Source organism: Syngnathus scovelli, chromosome 20 (genome assembly GCF_024217435.2).
Source record: "Syngnathus scovelli strain Florida chromosome 20, RoL_Ssco_1.2, whole genome shotgun sequence".
In the NCBI taxonomy this organism is placed as follows: Eukaryota; Metazoa; Chordata; class Actinopteri; order Syngnathiformes; family Syngnathidae; genus Syngnathus; species Syngnathus scovelli.
Genome location: NC_090866.1, coordinates 9,615,628 through 9,637,544, shown reverse-complemented (window position 1 = coordinate 9,637,544; position 21,917 = coordinate 9,615,628). Strand labels below are relative to the sequence as shown.

The 21,917-nt window shown below is 44.2% G+C and overlaps 1 protein-coding gene and 1 long non-coding RNA gene across 3 annotated transcripts in view; one reads left to right on the top strand and one right to left on the bottom strand.

Moving 5' to 3' along the window:
- The window catches only part of LOC125990298 (glutamate receptor ionotropic, kainate 2), a 39,450-nt gene extending 27,472 nt beyond the window's left edge, over window positions 1-11,978 (bottom strand). For both annotated transcript variants that reach the window (XM_049757292.2, XM_049757293.2), the window contains exon 1: window positions 11,708-11,978. In XM_049757292.2, the coding sequence (XP_049613249.1) occupies window positions 11,708-11,831 (124 nt within the window). In that variant the 5' untranslated portion in view covers window positions 11,832-11,978. The remainder of the gene's footprint in view (window positions 1-11,707) is intronic.
- Window positions 11,683-13,558, top strand: LOC125990309 (uncharacterized). The gene is made up of 3 exons (XR_007488874.1): window positions 11,683-11,820; window positions 12,172-12,373; window positions 12,740-13,558. It is a non-coding gene; the product is annotated as an uncharacterized lncRNA (long non-coding RNA).
- Window positions 13,559-21,917: the final 8,359 nt, after the last annotated feature.

Sequence of the window (21,917 nt, the reverse complement as noted above, 5' to 3'; positions counted from 1 at the left end):
AATAACAGCGGAGAGTGCCGTGTGTGTGTGTGTGTGTATAAACGATAGAGCCACCATCAGAGGGACGGGTGTGAATTATGGTGCAAATGAAAGCTCGGCGTGAGTTATATGTGAGATAATCACCCTTGCGAGAAAACAGGCCTGCCCATTTGAGTGTCTCACTATGTGTGTATGGGCTCTCCTGTTCTCGAGAGCAAGTGTGTGTGTGAGTGCAAAGAGTGAGAGGCGAGTGGAAATGAAAGTGCTGCGTGGGAGGGTGTTTTCATATGTGTGCTTTACTCCCTCTAATATGGGCACGGCAAACTGAGCGCCTTGATGTGTTGCAGAGAAAATTGCCTTATTATCTTTTTGTTTTTTGAGGGAGGGGAGGGGGGGTGATAATAGTTAAGACACAAATCGAAGTCACATTCATTACTTTGTAAAGTGGAAGTTGACTTGATGCGTGGACAGCCAGAGGAAGGTTAGCCGGTACACAATGCATGAAAGTACAATTAGTTTTCTTTACTCAAGGATTGCTGACGGAGATTGAGTCAGATATGTTGCCATGGCGACTGCCGCATGTACGCCACGGCTGAGAGGCAGCGGCACTTTGCGAGCGCGAGCGGCTGATTGGTAGAGGAAGGACGTTAAGATAGTGCGGACGGCCTGTCTCCGCCTGCCTGTGTGACTAATGACCGGCGGTGTAGCTGCAGGATGGCGACGGGGCCCGCGCTGCCATGGCAACCGGTGAGCAAAAAGCATCGTTAGGCTAAATGGCCCAGGTGAGAGCACGCTGTAAAAGCCCCTCCGCCGCCACCCATTTCTAGTGGGGGTCACAATAAGTGGAACCCCCCTGTAAATTCCCAGCAGGAACGCTATACGAATATTACCCTGCAAATGTGAGGCGATGTTTGGAAGAAAGGGGAGAGGAGCCACTCCCAACATATTTAAATGTATTAAAAACAATTTTTAAACACACTCCAAACCAGTAATGTCGGTCTGTGCGTGTCTTTTTAAGAGGCTGGGCCGCTAAGTGGCGCGTGAGTGTGAGCTGTGGCTGACAGCAGCTTCTACTTTCTGTCTTTTATCGATCACTGCTGAAAAATGGTGGAAAAAAAAACACACAAGTCAATCTCACAACTTCTATATAAATCTAATGTGTGCACCGCAGATCAATAGTATTCCACTTGACTCACCAGTGCTCAAATTTTCCCGTCATGGCTCAGTCCGGCATTATGATAAGTGAGCAGAATAACACAATCCCTCCTGTCAGTCGCGAGCATTTTGACAGCGAGCTCAACTGTCCCCTGACACTCGGGGGGCCGCTAAAGCTCCGGCTGACTCACACACTTGAAGTGAGGAGGCATGCGAGCGCACACAATCACGCACTGGCAGCATTGAGCCTAAACCGAGCTGTCAGTCACAACACACGTCCGGCCGGGAGAAAAAAGGGGGAGACTTTCAAGACCTCACCTGTGGTGCTCGCTAAAACTCTCAGGTAGTTCCGTCGGAATTTATGAGAAATATTTAGGGCCTATTTTGAAGTTCTCACTCAGGGAGGGGGGGGGGGGGGTCCTTAACGAGCTGGCCTTTTTGCCAAACGACCCATCTCATCAATTTCCTATTAGGACTGTGTGCACACTTCAATTAGAAAATGCGCTGCCAAGCCGAGGCGATTCCAACAAGAGGCAGCGGCGATCGTGTATTCACGGGGAGCGCCGGCAACAGATGTGCTCATTTGCGCGCGTTGGCGCCGCTCGCGATAATGTGCCAGCTAACTCCGCTAAATACGTGCTAATTTGCAAGGCCTCGCAGTGGCTGCGCTAAACTACCAGCTGACGTTTTCTGTGCTAATTTGTCAAGGAGGCAGCCCCTTTTGGTACTAATTGTGCCAAATTGTGAGTACACTTCTACAGGCCCCCGCGTGCCAGACTCTCAAATGACTTCGTGTCCGCATGTAAGCTCTTGTCTGCACTAAAATTATGAATGTCGCTGAAAAAGAAAAAAAAACATGATTGATATCAGTACAAATACGTTATGTTTGTACTTTAAAAATGACCCGATACTAGGGTATCGATACTAGTTGTCGGCGGAGCTATTAAAGACACAGATGAGAACCCATTTGACAGTCTATGTTGGTCCAAAATATTTTTGGGGGAGTTATGGCAGGTAAGTCAGTGTATTTCATTTCAGGGGTATAAATAACAAAATGGCCGCCCCCCCCCAAGATGAACATGAAAGGTGGATTTTGTGACTTCATTCATGTTCCATAAAGTGTAATATTAATCAGAATGCCTTGTTTAGACTATTGGGGGGGCTATGAAAGAAGGTTCCGAATGTTTTCCTAAATTGTAAATTTGGCAGGTGCAAGCACAGAATATATGAAGAAAAAAAAAGTTAAAAGAAATCCCGGATCACGGGCAGGACCCCGTCCGCCGATGAAAGAAGACGAGCGGAATGATTGAATATGGAGCAGGCGAGTGGGTTTTGGAAAAGTCGGCATGAGAAAGAGAAGGACCTGGGAGAGATGATATTGTGGAGTGCAACATTCCATGTATAAAAATGAGAATTGCCAATATGGTAGCCTCCGGGTTGCAAAGTTCAAGTGCGTTTCCTCCTAGAAATGCTACGCTCGAAGCGGTGAGATGTCAAAGCAGGACACGACACGCCGGAGAAGAACCGAAACCAATGTTAGCAGAATGGAAAACAGGGTTAGCATGACGCTAACACATTTCTTTTCATGTCCCCGTGTAATTCTTATCCAATGGCCGCCGCATCCGTATGTTCCCCGACGGCCTCCGCAGGTGACAGATGGCGACCTCACAGCACGGCTCGCGTTTAACTCGCTTTTAATCAAGAGCGATATGCTAATTATCCGCCGAGAAGCGGCGAGTCGGTCCATCCTCGACAACATTGTTTTTATTTCCTTTTTAATGATGTTTTTCGCTGGATTTTAACGGTCAGGGTTTCGGCCGTTATGACGCCGTCGGGGTACTGTGAAGTATTTACGGCCATGCGAGATGAGCCCTGGATAGAAAGCTCAAACAAGAGCATAGGTGACTTGGTCTTAAGCTTGAAAAGGGGGGCGGCGGGATTCTGCGGGGATTGCGACCTTGTGCAGTCAGTGAGTGACCAGCATCTTTTTGTGTTGTGTGGGAAAAAGTTTTGATTTGCTGTAATTGGACAAATTTTTGTTTTCTATTGAATTGGTGAACATTTCTGTTTTTGTTGTAAATTAATTAATTTCTGAAAATTTATTCATTTCTCACTTCAATGAGATACCACTTTATTCAATTTTAGAAAATACTGTAACCAAGAAACCTCAGAATTTTCTACATAAAAAAATAAACCCATGCAAATATTTTTGCATTTAATTGTTATTTAATTATTCAAAAAATATTTTAATATTTAACAATGATTGATTCACTTTTTTTAGTTTATTTCCTTTACATTACTTATTACCACTGTTCAATTAATATATGGTGATATTTTTTTTTATTCTACAGCTCATCATCACATCATTTTATTTGACATCTTAATCATCTCTCTGCGTGTCTACATGTCTATCATTTTAATTTTGTTCCACTATAAAGTAAAAAAAAAATCAAAAAATCCATTCACGTTGCTGCTTTTCCTTTATTCTAATTCTCACTGTTCCCCTGCTCATCAAGCCATCCATGTTCCGCTCTCCTACGCGTTGTAAAACGAACAAAATGGCTGTAAAATTACACTTTCATTCTTGTCGAGAGGCAGATGTTATCTAGCAGCGGAGCCAAGAGGTCACAAATTAATTCAGGAGGAAGCTCTTTAATGCTCACAGCTGGTTTGGGCAAAAGGGAGGCAGGAAGTCATGTATATTTTACACGCATTCATCCTTACTCTGAAATCACCTTGTTATTCAAATTGAGACGCTACGACTTATTCATTGGCTTTTCGAGGAACACCCTTGATGGACTGTCGGTAAAGTATCAGGTGAAAAATTTTGTGGTTGATATTGAAGAGAAGGAATGTATGAGAAGTTGGAACAGAAGGTAATGGCAGCGAGTACAAAGAAGCCGGCCGAGGAACCGAGACAAACAAGTTACAAAGGACAGTGAAGGACAAAAGAAAATCAGAACCCTATCCAAATTCACGTTTCAAAACCTGGACCAATCAAAAGCCGACTAAATTCCCAGAATAAATCGTGTTCAACTTTAGAATCTCTGAGGTGATCTAGTTGAAATCCAATTTCCCAAATACTTTCCCACTTCACCATGACCTCTGTAACCTCCCGTCTAAATAGCCTGTTTAAAAAAAAAAAAAAGGTTTCTATACCGCCCGGGTTTCAACACGTCTGTCCAAAGACGTGTGATTTTGGGTATTTATTTACGCTGTCTGAAAAAGCTCGCCTTCGCACCGTGTCAGCAGGTGATGGCCAAACTCCGAGTAAGCTGTCAGAAGAAATAACCACTACCCCCCCGAAAATAAATATTGAACGGTTCAATGGAGAGGGGAGGGGGGTAGGAAGAAAAATGGACAAGAACAAAAAAAAAGGTACAAAGAGGTCACGAAAGGCGGATTAAAGACGTAAGATTGAGCTGACCAGATATGGACACAGAAAAACCAAAAAACATCTTCTCACTTCTTTCAGCCCGAGGGCAGGAAAATGTGAGTTGCGTTGACAAACGCGACTCCAGGTGCAAGTCGATAAGCTGCACTTTGCTGCAAAGGTGTGTCCGTTTCTCATTCTTCGCAACAACAAAAGGCCAATTGCGGCAATCTGCGCTAGGGCGGCCCTGATAGAAATGAAAGAGTCACAGGCGCTGATTTAATGGAGGGAAATAAGCCAGAGGCGAACAGATCCGGAAAGGAAAAGGAAGATAAACGAAAACAGTGAAATTGGTGGAAAATTAAAGATTTTCTAAGCTCGTGTGTCTCACATTGGTTACCACCCTGCTGAGTGGGAAATGGAGAGCTTTTTGTCTGAAAGAAGAAAAAAAAAAAGGTGTGGGGGGGAGGGGGCACATAGACGGTGAAGCCGTTTGGTCGATTAAACACTTCAAGTTTTCTTGGAATTCAAAAACAGATTGAAGGGAAAAGTTTGCCAGACTAGCATCACGCTAAGTAAAGGTAAAACAGTTAGCGCTTGTTAAATACAAATATTTTAGGAAGAGTGTCGGAAAATTATTATTTTTATTATTGTTCTGAACTCCTGTTTGTAAGAAGCAGAATAACACTGCCTGTAGGATTTAGCATTTAGCTTCCAATGCTAACATCACAGCTCCTCTGCTAGCATTTAGTTGTTATATACCATTATTAATTATCAATCAATTCCACAAACAAAAAAAAGGAAGCACAAATTCTTCTTCACGAATAATGCCGTAAGTATTATGCTTATTAAAATGCTGGGTGAAAGAACAGCGGACATCCTACTTGACATTGGATATTGATTGAATGAAGATGACGTAAATGAATGGGCCTGAATGGTTGCTGCTCCTGCGCCCTTGCTTCGCTATTCAACCAGCTAGCGCAGTCAACTTTGCGTTTCATTCTTATGCCGGGAATAGATGAAGGTGAAACTTGCTCGTGGCAAGCGTCATAGCAACAGCGGGCTAATCAGTTGACCTTGGATGCTTTCATTTACTGTACTATGCCGTTTCTTGTTTCCCCGGCTTCTTGGATGTCACATAATTGCCCCGGTGTGCGGGGGCCGACCCTTCGAGCGCTGACGTCTCCGGCGAGAGGCAATCAATGTCACTTTTTAGGTGTAATAATCACAACGGAAGTGCAGGGCAAACATTTTAGCGTGGCGGCCAATTAGCGCTATTGGCGGTGAACCGTTGTCAAGCCGTGTTTGTTTTGCTTTCTTCAAGCAGTCATCATATAAGTTTAATTACCACGGAGGAACAACGGGTCCCTTGTGTCCTCTTTGTGAATCACAGTCATGGAATGCTAATAGTGGCGGGAACAGAAACTTGACTTATAATATTCTACCCACTGAATTTTTATATTGGCTACATGAAATTATGTTTATTCACTCCAGTCTTCTTTTGCTAGCATAAATATTAGCTTTTCTTCACAATATGTCATATCAATGTATTCTGCCCAAGGTTTTATATTTTTGTTATATTAAATATTGATTCAAAACAGCTTCCGATGATGTTATATGACCAATTTATGTGAGCTAAGCTACAAGCTAGTCCACATTCAAACCTAGCTTAACGACAGTGATGCTAAACTGCCAAAGAAATGATGATTTAATGGAAAGTTTACGGAAATTTACCGAGCTCATGTACAAAATGGCACAAAGTCTGTCACAGCTACAAGTGATTAGCTGGTCCAAATGTTTTGGGGGTCTTATGTAGAGCAGTGACGTCTTGATCAGCAACCAAAGTTCCGGCGGCTCATGGCGAGCCACAACATGCGGCGGGTTTTTAATCCAATCTCTCACGCTTGTGCCTTCTTCAACGCGTTTGCGTTCTCACAGATGGTAACCTGTGATAGAAGCACACAAGCGGCGCCATCCGGGACTTGGCGCCGTTCACTCGCCGCGGCTGCCAGTTTTTTATTTATTTTTTTATTAATTCCGCTTAGCAATACAAACATTGATTTTTTTTTCTTCTTCTTCCGATTCCTAATGTCTCACAGCCATGATTCAATATAGAGAAGCATGTGGGAGGATGATAAAATATAAATGTGGGATTTCGAAGGTTTGGAATCCCTTGCTTGTTTTTAGTATTTCTTTAAATTGCAGTCGACCCATTCTTAATATTGAATTTAGTTTGTATTTTTCTGACTCTGTGAGACTGCTGAACAGCAAATTGACCTTCACTTTTTTTTTTTGGTATCTGCTCTCACTGAACACGCTCTCCTCTGGCTTCCTTTTTTCCTTCCAGCCCAGCGTGACATAAAATTTCCCTCCTCATGCTCATCTTCCTAGGACAGCGTAGCTGGACAGATCCACGTGTCTCGCGTTTCCTTCCATGTGAGCGATCTGGGCTTTTGACCTTCAGTCAGCGCTTGAGCAGGACGGGCGAGGAAGCGAGATATGCGAGCAGCGGCTTCTCTCGGGGTAGGGGGGCGCTCGCTTAGGACGATCGCATACATAACCCTTCACCCTGCGGGGGAAACACTTGAGTCGCGACCACCTCGAGTGAAAGGTTAAAAAAAAAAAACGTCTTTGGGGGTCGGTTTGATTGGATTAGACGCTTGAAAATAAACCTTGGTGCCAATGGTGAATATAAATGCGTAAAAATGTCCCGTTCGGATGTCTGTAGCATGAATCTGTCATCAATGCGCCGTTTGAGGCAAGACCTTCAAAGACGGTAAACACGTTTTAGAAATCCATCCAGATAATATCCGCCGCTCCAGGTCCATGTGTGCTGCTGCATGCTAATGTCAGCGCAATCTCCTCTTTGTTCTTGAAACCCACAGTAGATATTTTTAAACCGTGGAAATCATTTGCCAGCAGAGAGGAGATGGTTTCATATTTCTATAAGCTACGCCACGCAGGGCCAAGTGACACATGAATATTCTAAGCAGCTTTGTGCCTCTTTAAATGTATTTGCGCTGAATGTGCTGGCAGTGGGCCCGGGCCGGGGCCGGGGCGCCGGGTGTTATCTCTAATTCTTGCAATCCTAAACTAAACTCCGCCATGGTGATAATTCAGCAAGGCACGCAGCAAAAAAAAAAAAAAAAAAAGCGGAGTTAATTAACTCCAACTACTCCCTTCGCATTGCTTCTTTTTCCCTTTACGTGTCCTCGGAACACCCTCAATTTCACGCAGAGGCCACGGGAGGGCCCCCCTTTCCCACGACATGATACTGACTCGGGGAGAACTATTTATGAAAACGACTGAATTGCGATTTTTCTGACATATGATTTCAACAAACAGATTTTTGATTGCAACCCCAAATGCTAGCTTGCTAGCTAGCCCCAAAGTCCACAGCACATATCATTAAAAATGCTAAAAATAAAAAAAGCACTTTACATAAAATCCTCGATGTGCATTCAGCCACTATTATGTTATTAGTTAATACTGACACAATTGGAGCACATTATGCCTCTGGACCTCACTTTTGGTCAGACTATGGCCGCCCTGGATGCTAACATTAGCCTCTTTGCTAAGCTAGCTCTGGACGCCTCAGTGTTTTCCCACTGTTACGAACCACAAATAAGTGGTTAACGAATATATTTTAATACATTTAAATATGATTAAAGCATATATGGAAAGAGACTGGGGCAACCTTTGCTGCAAAGTATAAAAGTCACTACTTAGCGGTGGAAAGGCCATTTATTTTAGAACCAATTTGTGCTTTAATCCCGCAGACAAGACGGAAAACATAAACATAGGCAGGGAATAAGCAAGGAAAATATGCTTGGAGCAGTGTTTGAGGTTGATGCTATCTGTCTACCTCCCAGCGCCGCACCTTCTTTGGTCATTGCAATAAAAAGAAACGTCTCAATGTTGACTTTACGTCTTTTTCTCATCTTCCAGAGGCGTTTGATGAATAACAAGTCTGCATGACCCTAAAGAGAAATTAGATTACATCTTCCACTATGTGACTCATTTGCTTATGTGAATGAATAAATGAGCTGTGTTTTTTTTTTTTGGCCTACCAGTAGCTGCCACCCCTCGCTGCATTCCGCCTCATTTGACTCATACGAGTCGAAAATAAGCGAACGGCCGTGACTGCAACTTTGAATCTTAATGATTTCCGCCAAAGCGGACATTTTCCAGTTTCTTCCTTTTTGGGCAGCGAGCGTAAAAGAAGTGGCTAAATATTTACTTGAGCGACTCCGAGAGACGTCCTGGCCGTATCCATGACTACAACATCCCGTTTAGTGCCCTCCGTAGGCACGAGCGAGCAAGATATAAAGGCACAAGTGTGTTTTATTACGTCGTGTAAAAAGCTGCAGCAGCTCCTATAAAAACGCATGTATCTTCAGCTGATGACTATAAAAGCTCGTCAAGCATTTTGCCGCGACAAGGTTAGGCCGCCGCTACAAGACGCGAGACAAAAGGCCACTGTTTGGTTTCATGTTTCAACACGGCCCGTGCGCGTTTGCGAGGACGAGCGACTGACAGCCGAACAATACTACGGGCGCCGTGCGGGGCCCTGCCTGTCTTGGCGGAACACGAGCGGGCACCGGAAGAAAACAGACAGGCCCAAGGGGAGCTGACCTCCTCGGCTTTTCTGCGGCTGGGATTATATGCTGACTCAGCACATCTCGCTGGACAGGACATGCACTGGAAAAGGACCAACGGTACTCTAGAGGCTCTTGGTACATTTTTCCTTATGTGATGGCCCCACCCTGTAGCTGTCATCTATTTTTGGCTGAGAGGGAGACAGCGCTGTATGCAAAATAGTATTGTTTTTTGTCCTTCATGTCAGTTCTCATGAAATGAAAATAACATGGAAACTAGGCCTTTGGAAAAGTCGTATCTTGCTTGAAAATATGACATGGGTCATGGCAATGGAAGCAAGGGGAACACGCGTGTAATTGGATATCCTCGGATCCGTATCGGGACTTGATTACTGTTTTTTTTAAAAGTGCTTATTGTGTTCAAGGTCGTAGGAGTTTGTCACAACTAATTTCATCTCTGCCAATGTGGATCTACTCGGAAATCTGCTTCAGCCTTTAGGTGACACTTAATCCAAAATAAGAAGCAGCCTCAATGAGGGCGGTTGAGAAGAATGTGAGAAGAGATGAACAATATACAATAGAAATCTGCAGGCGGACTTGTTGGCAAAGGGAAATTGCTTTGTTTGTCTCCATGTTTGTCTCCTCATATTTAACAGCTGTTATTTTCTTTTTACACTCGGGTGACGATTAATAAATTAAAAACAGCGAAATGGGGACGGCCATGGAAATTACCATTATCTCGGGTTCAGTATTAAGAATGGTTAACTTATTTTTATACTTTAATATTTTTTTTCCATTAGGAAGTGGAAAACATTATCATTATCCAGTGTAATGATGCCAAGTAGAGGATAAAGAATATATGCCTGTGAGTGTTCTTACATTGTCTGTCTACATATGTTGCTCCACCATTAGTGTTCAAATATATGTTGCTGAAAGTGTTATCAGACAGACTCACAGATGCTATTCATGAACCCATCTATGTAGTTTTACATTATGTGTTAGCATTAAGCTAGCTGACTTTAAAGTTTGAGCCACACATCTTGTAATTTTCTTTATCTCAGGGCTAGTTTGACAGTTCATTTCAATTGCTCGCGGAAAATACAAATGTTCTACATCAGCTTACTTGCCCTGCTGTCCCAAAAAAAAAAGCAGCCTGTCGCTGTCCATGGTGCTGAAAACAAAAAAAGCGTCTCACGAGCGTCAGACTGACATTTTTTTAGCGGGTTTTATGGTCTGGCACCAGAAGAGGGCCGTGGAGGAAAACGATTATCAGATTTATCCTGCAGCAAAATGTCGCCGGTGACACGAATCAGCTCTTATCTGCCGTGAATATTGACTGTGATGCCTGTCTGATGTAGCCTACGCACGGCCCACATGCTTCTCATCAAAATGCACCGGACGACAAAAGCCAGGCTAGATCTTATCTTCTGTAATTACACACATCGGCCACAACGTTACCAACACCCCTGATAAATTCATTTCAGTACAGGAACTGCTGCTAAAAATAAAATAGTCAACATCATACCTATGTGATCTATATAATTGTCCAATAAGTTTTCAACAAAAAAAATCTGAAGTTTAGAAAGTTTGTGACGTAGCTGTAGGAAATTACAACTCGACAGACCTCAACTCGGAAGTGGCTGGACAGGCCAAGGGAGACAAACCCAGTTTGTTGTCATAGAGGCGGCTCGTGCAGACGTCGCCTGACTTTCAAATAAGGCCCCCGGGGTGAAGGGGCTTGCAAGGACGTGCTGTCAACACTCGCCGACACCGACTGTCATGGCTGTCACTCTTAAAAAGCGCCCTGTCCGCTCGACGGTGTGTACCACCAAGAAAAAGACACGGCAAAGATGCCGGGAGACCAAACAACACAACTGCTGCTCTGCATTAATTATAAAAAAGTCTTCCATATACATGTACCATGTGATTACTTTTGAGTGTAGCACTTTTACAACACCTTCCAATTTAGCCAATTAGCTTCAAAGGGATGTCGATGCCAATAACGTTAAGTAGTAGAGTGTATGGGGGGGGGGGGGGGGGGGGGGGGGGAGTGTGCCAAGACAATTGATTGCGTAGATGCGCACCTGAGCTCCTTGTTTTCGCACAAACATTCACTGCGGAAGACGTGTTGGCATTTCAGAGTAAGGAAATGACCAATTAGGGTTTGACAAAATATGCCCCTGATGCCTTTGTGTGGGGATTTGACTTAATACTTTAAACAGCAAGACTTTAATTTAAAAAAAAAAAAAAGTCTATTTGTCTGGTTGCTATAGCACTTCTCCCCATACTATATATATATATATATATATATATATATATATATATATATATATATATATATATATATTTATTTATTTATTTATATAATAAAATAAAAATCTAAAATAACACACACACACACACACACACACACGCACACAGTAGCATTGCAATCGAAAGTAAAGCAGCAGCAGCAGCAACAGGGCTTTGCCAACTCTGGCTGAGATGGAAAAAGAGTCTGAACAAATCGCCCCCCCCCCCCCAATGTCATTTCAATGTGGACGACCACCACCACCACACCGGCGCGGGCGCACGCATTGTTTACAAATAAGTGCGATCTTACCGAATCTTAGGACGTGCGGCATCCCGCGAGAGTGACCGAGAAAGAGCAGCAGAAGAAGAATGACGCTGAGCTTGGACCTGAAAACGACACTGCTTATCATCAGCGGACGGGAGGTAATCTTCATGTTGTTTGCCGGGGGTAATAAAACAAATGCACCGTGGTTTTTTAATCCCGCCGGCGCGTGGGTTCGAGCCCCCGATTTTCCTTCCGAGTCACGGTCGCTGTTGCTTTCTTAATTTTGGAGATGGCCGCGTGAAGATCACGGCATGGTCACTCGCGCTCTCCCCAAATCCATTAGCAGTCCCGGCATGGTCCTCCTTCGTCTTGCTCACTGCACCAACGCGCAACAATCCTTCGGGTCGAGGAACGACGGGACATCCATGTCGAGGGAAGGGGGTGGGGGTCCGAGTGGGGAGAGGAGGTGTGTGACTGAGGTGCGCGTTGCTTTTTTTTTTTTTTTGTAGCGCTGGCGGCGGCGGCGGGGGAGAAGGAGCCCGAGCACCGGCTTGTAGAGGTGAGGATGCGGGAGCGGGGATGACGAGCGCCAAGCAGAGGACACAGCAGCGATGTGCAGCAGCAGCCCCCACTCTCCTCCTATGAGGCACTGTGGCTTGCATGCACTCCCGTTCTACTGCACTGCTGCACAGCCAGTGACGTGGTGCCAAGGTTAGTCGAGAGAGAGAGAGAGAGAGAGCGAGCAAGAGAGAGATAGAGATGAGAGAGCGAGTGGAGTGATAGACGTGAACAGCGCTGAGAAGGAAAATTCCGATTTTGACCGACACAAAGTTCCCAGATTCCTTCCCGGAGTTCGCATTTTCTCCCCCACATCCCCAAAACAAATCAAAGTACGCCAAAGATTCACTCAAGTGAAACTGTACAGAATATTTCTCGGACTTTTCAAACCACTATGTTAAAAATATCCACTCCGTCACTCCGCAGGGAGGGAAAAAAAAAAATATTCGACCAAAGCAAATAAAAGCCTCGCCGAAGGGGACTGTTTTAACATCCGAGGCATGATTGTTTACGTTTCAGGAAACAAAAGCAGGATCCGCGGAGGTGGCGAGGAGGCTTATCGCTCTGATTAACGACTTCAAACAGGCCGTATCCAGCGGATATGTCGCTTAAAGATGCCTATCTGCAGTCCTAGCATGGGCCTACATGTTATTGATTTAACACTCCCTGCACCTTATCAGCTTCCACCCCCAATGAACATCTCCCAAGTGGGTCGATGGACCTCCACCAGGGATCTGTGCAGCAGTCCCCGCTACCAAAGAGCGGGATTGTATTTCAGTCCGATAAATACATGAAAGGAGCTCTTGGATCTGTAGTTTAACGTTTCAATCGTTGATGGGTTCTTGTGACATTTCAGTATTATGGTAAGAATAATCATTTTGTAACCAGGACACAATCAATGTATGAATTAATATTAAAAACAACAAGCTACTGTAGCCCATAAGTGATTTAAAAAAATATTGTTGCTGTCGAGACCGCAAAATATTATCCCGCGGGCCGCAAATGGCCCCCGAGCCGCATGTTTGAGACCAGTGCTGTAAATGTATTTGAACACTACATCATGGAATCACCAACATTTTTGAAACTAAGAACTATCAGCACCATGAGATTTGATTTTTTTTTCCTCATTTTATAATAATGCAAAATAAAACATGGAAAAATGCAAATTCAGCCGTTATGAATGCTCAGCTGTCATCATAACCACACGGAGATGACAAAATGTGTCAATAAGGACATCATGCTGACGCCCACTCCTATTTTTTTACAAGAAAGGCTGCAGAATCACCGAAAAAAAAAAAAAGATTGTAGTCGTAGTAATGCTGGTGGCGCATATGGAAATGAGATTCCCTCGCAATGGTATCACAAACGCGGCGTGAACATTGACTTTGAGTGAGTGTCACTATGCGTGGGTCTACACGGCGGCCATCTGCGGCGGCAGAAAAATCAAAAGAGAATGGAAGCCATCGTGTCGCCATCTGGACCATTTGCATAATTACGGAGAAGTTGAGGATTTAGGCGCAAGTCGGCGGAGCCTCACAAAGCATGAAAGGAATGCTCATTGCGTGCCGCCAGAAGAACTCTTAAAGTCACAGCAGCATCGAGTACAGGGGTCACCGTCCGTTTTGAATCTGAGAGCCGCTTCCCGAGTCCTAATTCATGTGAAAGGCGACACAAACTAATATTTAGTCGAACACGGTCACTCTTGAAAATTGACGACACGGCAAAAATCTTTTTCTTCTACTCATAAGCTGAGCTGAAGCAATGCAACACTGCCATCTACAGGGATGTGTTTGTCATTACAGTGGTTTACAAACCTGAATTCCACATTATTATTATGAAATCTAATGTTCTACAAAAAAACTAGAAAAGTTTACTTGCATCTCTAATTTAAAAATAATAATTGAAGGCATCTCTGGATCTGATTATATCGTGCAGGGGTACCTAATGATGTGACCGGCGCAGCTACATTCGTTAACAGCCGGAGCAAATACTTGGATATCCTCGAGTGAATCTCAACACCGGGCTTTCAGATTGTCTTGTCGAGTAAACAGATGGCAGGGGAGATGCTTTATGAATACACAGATTCCAGCGACTTTGCATCTTCCGGAGTCGGCTGGCACCAGAGTGGATCCACTTATCCCAAATAGGACGCTTGAAGCCAGCGTCGCCGTGGAACTTAACGCCGACTACTCGCATATTTCACAAAAGCACCTCGCCTACTGGATGGAGGCTCGCATCTTTCCGCTCAGCTAGCGCCAGTCTAAGGATGATAGATGAGAGCCAAAGTGTTGTGTACTCAGGTGGGGACGGCATAATGCGCCCAAATTTCTCAGCTCATTATTCCGCAGTCGGTATATGGATGCTCAGAGTTTGCAGGGTTGGTCAGAGTAGGGAGTAATTCAAGCTATATAGGACAATGCTCACTGTGAAAAGTGCCCTGGCCTATTTTGCTGCAGAAAACAATAGATCTAGATATACAATTATAGTCACCAAATGATTATGTAACCAGGACGCAATCAATAACTTACAGTATGAACTAACTCAAAAGCTATTGTAGCCCATAAATGATTTTAAAAAAGAAATGTTGGTGTTAAATCCGCAAAATATCATCTCGCGGGCCCGCAAATGGCCCCGGAACCATGGGTTTGAGACCCCTGCTGTAAATGAATATGGAACACACTATATACACATTATAATAAATAAATAAATAACCCCAAAATGTTGACGTGCTAGCAGTTCACGCGGAGATGTTGTCCCGCTGATTGACTAAGTTGCATTGATTAGCGCTCTGTGATTCTCGTGACTCGGAGGGAAGCTCTCCGGCGCCGTTGGAGAGGCCGTATCCCATTTGCATCCCTGATCAAACCGTGTGGTTTTTTTGAAGGAGACTGCAAATGAGTTTACATGAGTCGTATACACGGCGGCTCAACCGCTGGCCGTATACGAGTCTTCGTAAAGCGTTCTCGGGCTGCAGAATGCAAAAAGGGGGGACTTTATGCAAAAACGAGATAACCGCTGCTAAAAGCCTTCAGTCGAGCGTCCCCCGCCACCCCACCCCACCCCCTGATCCCTCCATCCATCCATCCTCGCTCGCTCACTTGCCCGGGCGCGAAACGTCGACAGAGAGGAGGGTGCCATGGAAACGAGAAGCTGACGCACTTTGAATGGTAAGCCCCGACAGAGAGGACTTTCATTCACTTCAATTGCCCCCCTCCGCCGGCCGCTGCATTATTCAGGATGTCACAATTGCATTTTAACACGGCAAAAAAATACTAACAACCGCCCTCCTCACCTGCCTGTCATGTCGGGAGGGCTCCGACTAAAAGACAACCCGGCTTTGTGACCAGCTTTACACAAAGATGTCAGTGGCCTGTTGCACACACACCGACTGGATTTTGCACTTTAGAGGGTCCGGGGCGGATGGTGAGGTCATCAAATTATTCCTTCTCTCAAAGACCCCCGTGGAAATACATTCCTCCGAAACGACAATTAGTCAAGTGAGACAGTTATTAGGACCTTTCTGCAAACTGTCACTTTCTGTTAGTGCTGACAAATGCCTGGAACCCATCGGCAGAACCCCCCCACCACCCCTTTTCGAAGGAAACAGACCCGAGATAATAAAAAGAAGAACTTCATAAGTGTGACACTGTACTGTTGATGCAAATATTACGGTGAAAATATATCAAATAGTCCAGGGGGGAGAAAATTTTTTGGGTTTGATGGCTTAAGTCGGAATATTAAGATTTTGCCTCTGTTCTTGTCGACTAATCTCTTCTCAACCTTGTGGTTTGTGATCTTCAGTAAACATGCACACGCAAACACTCAGCAGAAAACTAGCCGGATTGGTCGGAGGACGGCTGGTGTCGGACGATTGCAGAGCATCCGGAGCCGTCTGGTCGACGGGATAAGGATGTCCTTACAAGGCAAGTCTCGGTGTGAATAATGAGGAAATCTGTGTGTGTGTACGTGTGTGGGGAAAGGAGCGAGAGGGCAATGGCGATAGAAAAAGTCTGAAATCGAGCCAGACGTAAAAGTGCAAAGAATATAGACACATCCATCTAGCTGCTAATACATTTTGGTCCTCACATGGTGGTTGTGTGGGGAACCCTTTCTCAACTTTCCACAATCTGCACGGGAGAGCAGAAAGGATTTGCCGAGCAGATGGCTTTGCATATTAATGCATCTTATAACACAAGTGATGTGCATAAATCCAACATCACTTGCACTGCGCCAATGTCTATTGATGATGTGTTTACCACGCCCGAAGATAACCTCACTTCATCGCGAGTCGGACTTTGAGGGAGTCTTCATGCTTTTAGCGCGGCTCTTGATGAACTGTAAAAAGTGCCCTTCGAAAAAAAGCCCCACTTCAACTCGAGACCACACGTCAACTATTCGTGTAAAAGTAAACATTATGCAGGTGACGAAATTCAAAAAGGCTTTTAGAGTGTTTCATTAAAAGGCATTTTGCGCCAAAGTACACAATGGGGGAAGGATCACTTAATTTCCGCGAGTCATACTTTTGTTGCCATGACGATTGGTGGCGGAGCTCGCTGACTAGTGCTGTCAATTTAGCAATTTTCTACTTGAAATAAAAAAAATATATAATAATGAACTATATATATATAAATATATACTTTTTTAGATAGTTTAAAATATATTATATATGTAAAATATAATTAAAAATTAGGTATAAATATCATATATGTAATGTTTTTTTTTAATATTTTAAAATATTATATATTTATTTATTTATTTATTTTTTTACACATGTACTCTAAGTATATAGTCAGTAATCCCCAGCCTGATGACAGTGGGAAGCCGCAGTGACGAATAACCACATGGAAGCAGGACAACGGGCAGTAAACATGGCGTTGCCGGATATCGTGCTGATGTGGCTAATTGCTAAATTTGCCTTTTCCGTCCGTCTGACCCGCCGACAGACTTTGACAGTCTAGCAGAAATTGTCAACAGACCAAAAGTCCTAGCCAGCGCTCGATTATTGACAATGGTGCTGATTGTGACAGCGAGCAAGGGAGGAGGGAGGGGTGAGGAAAACAAAACACCAAGCTCATCACACTCCGGCTAAAAGGATTGCGAGTAACAAAAGAGCTTTCACAAACAGATGTGACTCCGACGGATGAAGCTGCCCATACGATAAACCGAATCGCAAAAATTCTAGTTCTAAAACACAGCCAAGTCTTCTTCCTGCATGATCCTAAAAATAGCGCAAAGTTTTGTGTTCATCTCGAACCTCAGCGCTCCAACTCACAGAGCCGTTGTTACTCTAATGGTTGCCAGGGCCCAGCCAGACATTCAAGCCGGAGCGATTACAGCCGGCCGTGTTTCCACGGAGGAGGAGGTCAGCTATTGTGACTTCTTATATTCAAGACAGCTGGAGAGGCAGGCCAATGTGAAAAAGAGTCTTCTATTGTTCTCACTCGCTTTAATGGTGCAGGAGAAATATCTCAGGGGTTCTGCTCTTTAAGCTCCTCGGCCTTACATTTTCTTACTTTAAGAGGGAGAGAGACGAGCGCGTGCTCAAAATTCAGTGCGAATATGCTCAGTGGGATCATTTGGATGGAAAATATTCCGTTGCATTTCTTTTAAATAGACGCAATACGTTTGTGTGTATCGATTTAAACGTGATATTCATTTTCGGAAGAATTAAGAAGCGCGTTAGATGAAATATTAGCCACAGTATAGCGCCACCTACTGCTGTGGAGGACTTAGCAAATGATAAATTCAAAGTCGTGGAATAATAATCATGATTTATGTGAACGAAATCATTTTAATTGGCCGCAGACTGCAAAAAAATGTATCATCATATGCCGATCAGATACTTTTCCGCAGAAATCTGCTGATTCATCGTAGCGCCACTACTAAAAACAAGTTTCCACAAAACAAAATAAATAAATACACCTATTGGAAGCTGAAGAAACTATTGCCTGCATTCATTAGCGATAAAGAATCAGCCGCATAAACACTTTGCGACAAACCCGGCCGTTGAAGCACATTTATTGTCTTCTTAATTAGTTTCTACGGCATCCTGCATTCTCGGTCCTCCAGGAAAACGGAGCCACTGAAGCGTCCTTTAAAACAACCCAGAAATATCTGAGGGCTTCATTTATTGGACTCCTCTCCTGTGCCATTAATCATCAGCGTACGCATGGAAATGAGCTTAGTCCCTTTTTCCTGCTCCACATCCACTCAAGGACGACTCGCGGCGCAAGTGTAACTAGGATCGCGCCTCATATTTTCTTCCTCTTTGTCCGCTAATAGGTGCCCTTCAAGCTAACGTCGATGCCGTAGCGCTGGAGGGAGGGGGTGGGGGCAATTAGCATTTGCATGGCGGTTTCTAAGTAGGCTCCAGCGGAAAATGGCAAAATAAACAAAAGGTGGTACATAATGTATGTAAAGAAAGAGAGAAGAAGAATCAAATGAGCTTGGGTCCCATTGTGGCACTTGTGCGTCGCTACTTAATCATCCCCCGGCCTATAAATAGGCCGTCGCTGCTGTAGAATATTGGGGAGATTAATGGATGAGAGAGGAACACCATCATGCACTCAAGCTGCTCGACTTTAGTGGAGAAGATTTGATATCAAGTCGCTTTACTTCGTCGTGATTGTTTTAAAGTTGTTAAAAATGACTAGCCTCCCGGTTAGCATGTTTAGGTCGAGGCTATGTGACACCCACATAGAGCGAGACGTCGATGTAAGCCCGCGAGCTCTTCCCAGAGCGGCGTTGTCGAGAAAGTTTTTCTTTGCACGCACTTTATTCGGTTCGATAACGCTGGGAACATGTAGATGAGGGAGGGGGCGAGGTTGAGTCACTGGACGTTTTCCAGTCACAAAGTAAACATTGTTGTTTTTTTTTTTACTTTGGCTCACCCGAGGGGAAAAAAAAAATCCATCCTCGCCATTTTTTGTTCCAATTTACTCCTTTTTTTTTATATACATTATTTAATAGTGCAAATTCTTCATTTGAAAGGATTTTCCTCATGATGTCACACAGCACACTAATTTGCACGAATGAATTGCCCTTTGAGAAAAATGGCTCGCTCCCTCTTGTGTCTTCATACATCTGCATTACACTTTTGTCACCTAGCACGGCTGCCGTAATATTTTACACTCAATTGTGCTTTTGACTGGATGCCAAAGTACAAGCGACAGACCAATCGACTCATTTATCATCGGCGAGAAACATGCTCGGTGTTGTCTCCATCGCCTTGTAAGGGGGGCCGAGGGGGTTACTCTTGTCATTCCGTCGACCTTTTTATCGTATTTACATGTCGACGGGACACGAGCACGTGACTTCACATTATATTCTCCCTTTTTTCAATCTCTTACCTTAGAATAAAATATAATAGTGAACACACGGGTGACCTTGCGATACTCTCTACGCGGCGTGATGAAGCGCTCCGCATCGGGACTCATAAAGGAAGCAATAACATTAGCGAATCACTTCACAAAGTGTCGCTCCCACTCACTTACTGATATTACATTTTATTTGAGACGATTATTGGACTGTTGTGATTATTCTCCACTCTCGTGAGCAGATTCTGATGGAAGTCATCAAGACTTAATTGGATATTTTCACTGGACTAATCTGTTATTAAATCCAAAATGTATGTAGTCTTTTTTTTTTTTTTTTTAATTATTATTCATATAGCCTGTGCACTTTTATTGTCCCTTTGAGTATGGGTTTGTCTTCTGGATCCTACTGTGTGACTTCGCCTATACAGTGGAAAGTTAGCCTGAGGCTAATTATGTAAAGTAGAAGTATAAGAAAATGCAGTGAGGGCTTAATTATCACAAGAAAATGAACTGGCGGCGAGGACAAAGAGCACTTAGGAGACAGATTTGGCATAATCTGACATTTAAATGAGTCTCTCTCTGTCTGGCTTTTCTTAAGGTTGCGTCAAATCTTTTTGAGCGTGGCGCTTGCGTATATATTTTATATGCATTATTAATGAGCGAGCGAAACGTTGGGAAGGAAACGGCGGGATAATTGAAGCCATCTTGCGGGAGTGACGGCAATCTTTTCCCCGGTGGTATTTATGAACCTTTGCGTCTTTTTGTCAACAGGTAGTACGGGGAGGATTCACACACATTGTAAAAATATTATATTGTAAAATTAGCGGATATTCTGTTGATACAATACCGTGACAGAGCTATATTTCGCAATATCTATATTTTGATGAATGGTGATAGAAGTTGCTAGCAATATCTGTCGTTTTTAAAAGTGAAGATTGCAATTTTATGATTGACACGTGAAGTCGATCCACAATTCGTCTTTGCGGGCCACGTAAAATGATGTGAGGGGCCGTATATGGCCCCCGGGTCTTGAGTTTGACACCTATGCTCTAAAATCTTGTTTTTAATAGTGTGTGTGTGAAGTGTGTCTGTCAGCGCGTCCCGCCATACGTCATCATTTGTCTCGCGTGGTGACAACAGTTCAATCAAACGCCAAGCCTCGTGGGATTCAACTGGAACCCTCCTTCCATTGGGACACTTGTTACCATAGCAACTGCGCGAGGTATGAAAACCTACCAATAAGCCCGAGATAGCAGTGTTTGTTTTTGTTTTTAAACTTGGAGGACACGCATATAATCGTCGAGATTGTGGGTTATTTTGTTGTTAGTTTGTCACACTATAATTCGTATGCCATCATTGTTTGGCTTGGAAAAATCTTTCTGGCGGTTTTCCTACATGGCCGCATGGAAGGTTAGCCTAAGCTGCGATGATAAATCGAGGCAAATATATCAAACCATGCCGGCGTGCCTGTTTTCCCCCCAAAATTGTGTGTGTGTTTTTTAACTACGGCCTATACCGTAATTAGACTCTCAAAGTTGCCTCGTGTGATGGATTGCATGCACGTAGAATTATTTCCAGAAAGTCGGCTAGCCCGCCCGCCCGCCCGCCCGCCCGCAGCAGCAATCATCCGGCGCTTCTTGCTCGGAAGGAGCCTTACTTGCTATTTTTACTTTGACATCCTCTTTTTCTCGGCGAGTAATTAAAGGGAGCGTTTGGGCATGGGCAATGACAGGAGGTCCGCTGAGATAGCCGGTGGTCTAATTAGCGGCGCGTATCGCCATTCTTTTCTATGAAAACATTAGTCACTATGGTGCTTTTTACACCAGCTGCGATTTAAGTATCCTGCTGCGGGATTTGTCTTTACCGGGCTCGCCGCAAGAGTTCCGCCGCTAGCTTGCAAACAAGACATCACTCAGGAGAATAATTTTTTTTTTTTTTAAACATTTTTTCAAAATGATGATGAATTAGCGTCGAGGAGAGAAAACAAGCTAAGCGTCACGTCGGCAACAAACTAGCATATGGTCAGCGCTCCGCCGCCGGATGCTGGTTCATCATATCGCGGCGCTTGAGCGAGACGTGAGGAAGGCGATGAAATATTAACCGGGGAGGAAAAATTATGCATGCGTTTTCATTTATACCCAACAGGCTTGTGTTGTCAAGGAAGTGCCATGAACTGATTCATTACGCCGGAGGATGCTGTTTACGCGGCTCAGCTCGGCTTGTTATTTCTCATCCGCGGCCCCGACGGCGTCGATGCTCGCTCGCCTTGAACGACGCCGCCTCCCCGCTGCCAATCCGAGGAGACTCTTTAGAGGGACTTTAAGCAGACAGCCTGGTGGTGAAACAGCTCAGGAACAATAGCGAGGGTAGCCCGAGTCAGA